The 1,631-nt window shown below is 38.0% G+C and overlaps 1 protein-coding gene across 1 annotated transcript; it reads right to left on the bottom strand.

Annotated features, from left to right (window-relative positions):
- Positions 1-218: 218 nt before the first annotated feature.
- Positions 219-1,148, bottom strand: LOC107400342 (vomeronasal type-1 receptor 2-like). The gene has a single exon (XM_015991129.3). The coding sequence runs from the start codon at positions 1,137-1,139 to the stop codon at positions 219-221; it is 921 nt and encodes a 306-aa protein (XP_015846615.3). The 5' UTR covers positions 1,140-1,148.
- Between the last annotated feature and the right edge of the window lie 483 nt (positions 1,149-1,631).

Here is a 1,631-nt window from a genome sequence, read left to right as displayed (position 1 = left end):
ACTGGGAAGACTTTCCCAGCTGTATATTCAAGAATGTAATAGATCTCAGCTCATCCAGTCTGCTGATTCACCAGATGACAAAACTCCCATACTCACTTTGGTTAATCATAGAAAGACTAAGTTTTATACTAACATTCTGAATTGAATTTTTGAGTGTTATGAGCGAGTAAGCAACCAGATACGAAGTAAAACATAGCATGTAAACACTTAAAATAAGATTAAGAGGTTTTATTCCTCCTCCAGACCAAACTGAATCTGGACAGAATGGAATAATGATTCATAAGAACAAACGGTCCAAAAGATGGAAAACATAGAGAAGTGAAACGGGTGATGTTCACAAGCCACCAGTTTTGATTATGAAAAAAAGCAATGCAGCCTCGTAAGATGGAGGAGAGGGTATAAAAAACCAGAAAGGTAGCTACCAATGCCAGGATGTTCTGGGCGGCTCTGGACTCAGGGGAGGTTCTGCTAGAACCAGTAGTGCTGCGGATGTGTTGGACACTCTGCTTGTGTCTGTACAGAATGACAATCATGGAGCTGCTGGACCAGGTGATCATAACGGAAAAGAATATTTCAGGACACACAAGCAATGCTACATAGAGTGAGCCACTGATTTCATCACTCCCTACAATTGAGCAATATCCAAAATCATGTTTTCTTGTAGTATTTTTGCTATTCCTTTCAATAAAAGGGTACACAACGAAAATGAAATTTATCAACATGTACAAGACCCAGAGAAGGTCAATGGAGCAGCCAATGTACTTTGCAGCTTTGAATTTGTGATCTTTCCAATAGAATCCCCTTGGATTGATGGTGATGGCTTGGAAGACACTAAGGAGGCAAATGCTGCCAATGGACACACTTCGCCCAAATCTTTGCATGTACAATAGGAGCTGGCATCCGAAATTATTTACAAATTGCTTCAATCCCCAAACTGTCATTGTGTGGGGCACTCCTGCAGAGAGAATGACCAAGGCATTGGATGCCATTAGGTGCATGAGAATCAAATCTGTGGGCTTTAGTTTGCGTTCTCTGTAGTAAAGGACTAGATAGTAGAACATAAGAGAGAGATTTCCTAGAATTCCAGTGGTAGTTTGTGATAAGAAAATGATTCTAATTGCCAGATTAAATAAATCCATTTTGTGATTCAGCAAAATTTCCTTTGGAATATCGCCCTGCTATTTCTCAGTCTAATTAATAATGACAAATATTTGCAGCCTGAATGGAAGAAGATGCCTTTAATTCATGAACAATCTCAGAGACTGAAGCAAAGATTCCTTTAATCTCAGGAGATAAACATCATCCCTGACCACTTAAATAGACCTAATTCCAAAATTTTGTCAGTAGTTACTTTCCATGTATGTTACTGTGAGATTGCCCAATACTTCAGGATGTAAATATTGATGGAAGGAGATCCACCAAGTTTCAGAGAAAATGGTCATGAAGGACAACATGGTGTTGGCCTATGAGAAATAATAAAAAGTGACAGCCCACACAAACAAACATGATGTAAACCTACCAGAATATATTGTTTTGCTAGTCATGGTATGAAAGGAAAACAACTTCAATAATGACTACACATGTTAAATATTTTAATTTTTAATGTATATCTCATCCAGAATCATAATAAA

Source organism: Peromyscus maniculatus, chromosome 1, assembly GCF_049852395.1.
Source record: "Peromyscus maniculatus bairdii isolate BWxNUB_F1_BW_parent chromosome 1, HU_Pman_BW_mat_3.1, whole genome shotgun sequence".
NCBI lineage: Eukaryota > Metazoa > Chordata > Mammalia > Rodentia > Cricetidae > Peromyscus > Peromyscus maniculatus.
The sequence above is the reverse complement of the archived record's forward strand: the minus strand, read 5'-3'. Positions and strand labels throughout refer to the sequence as shown.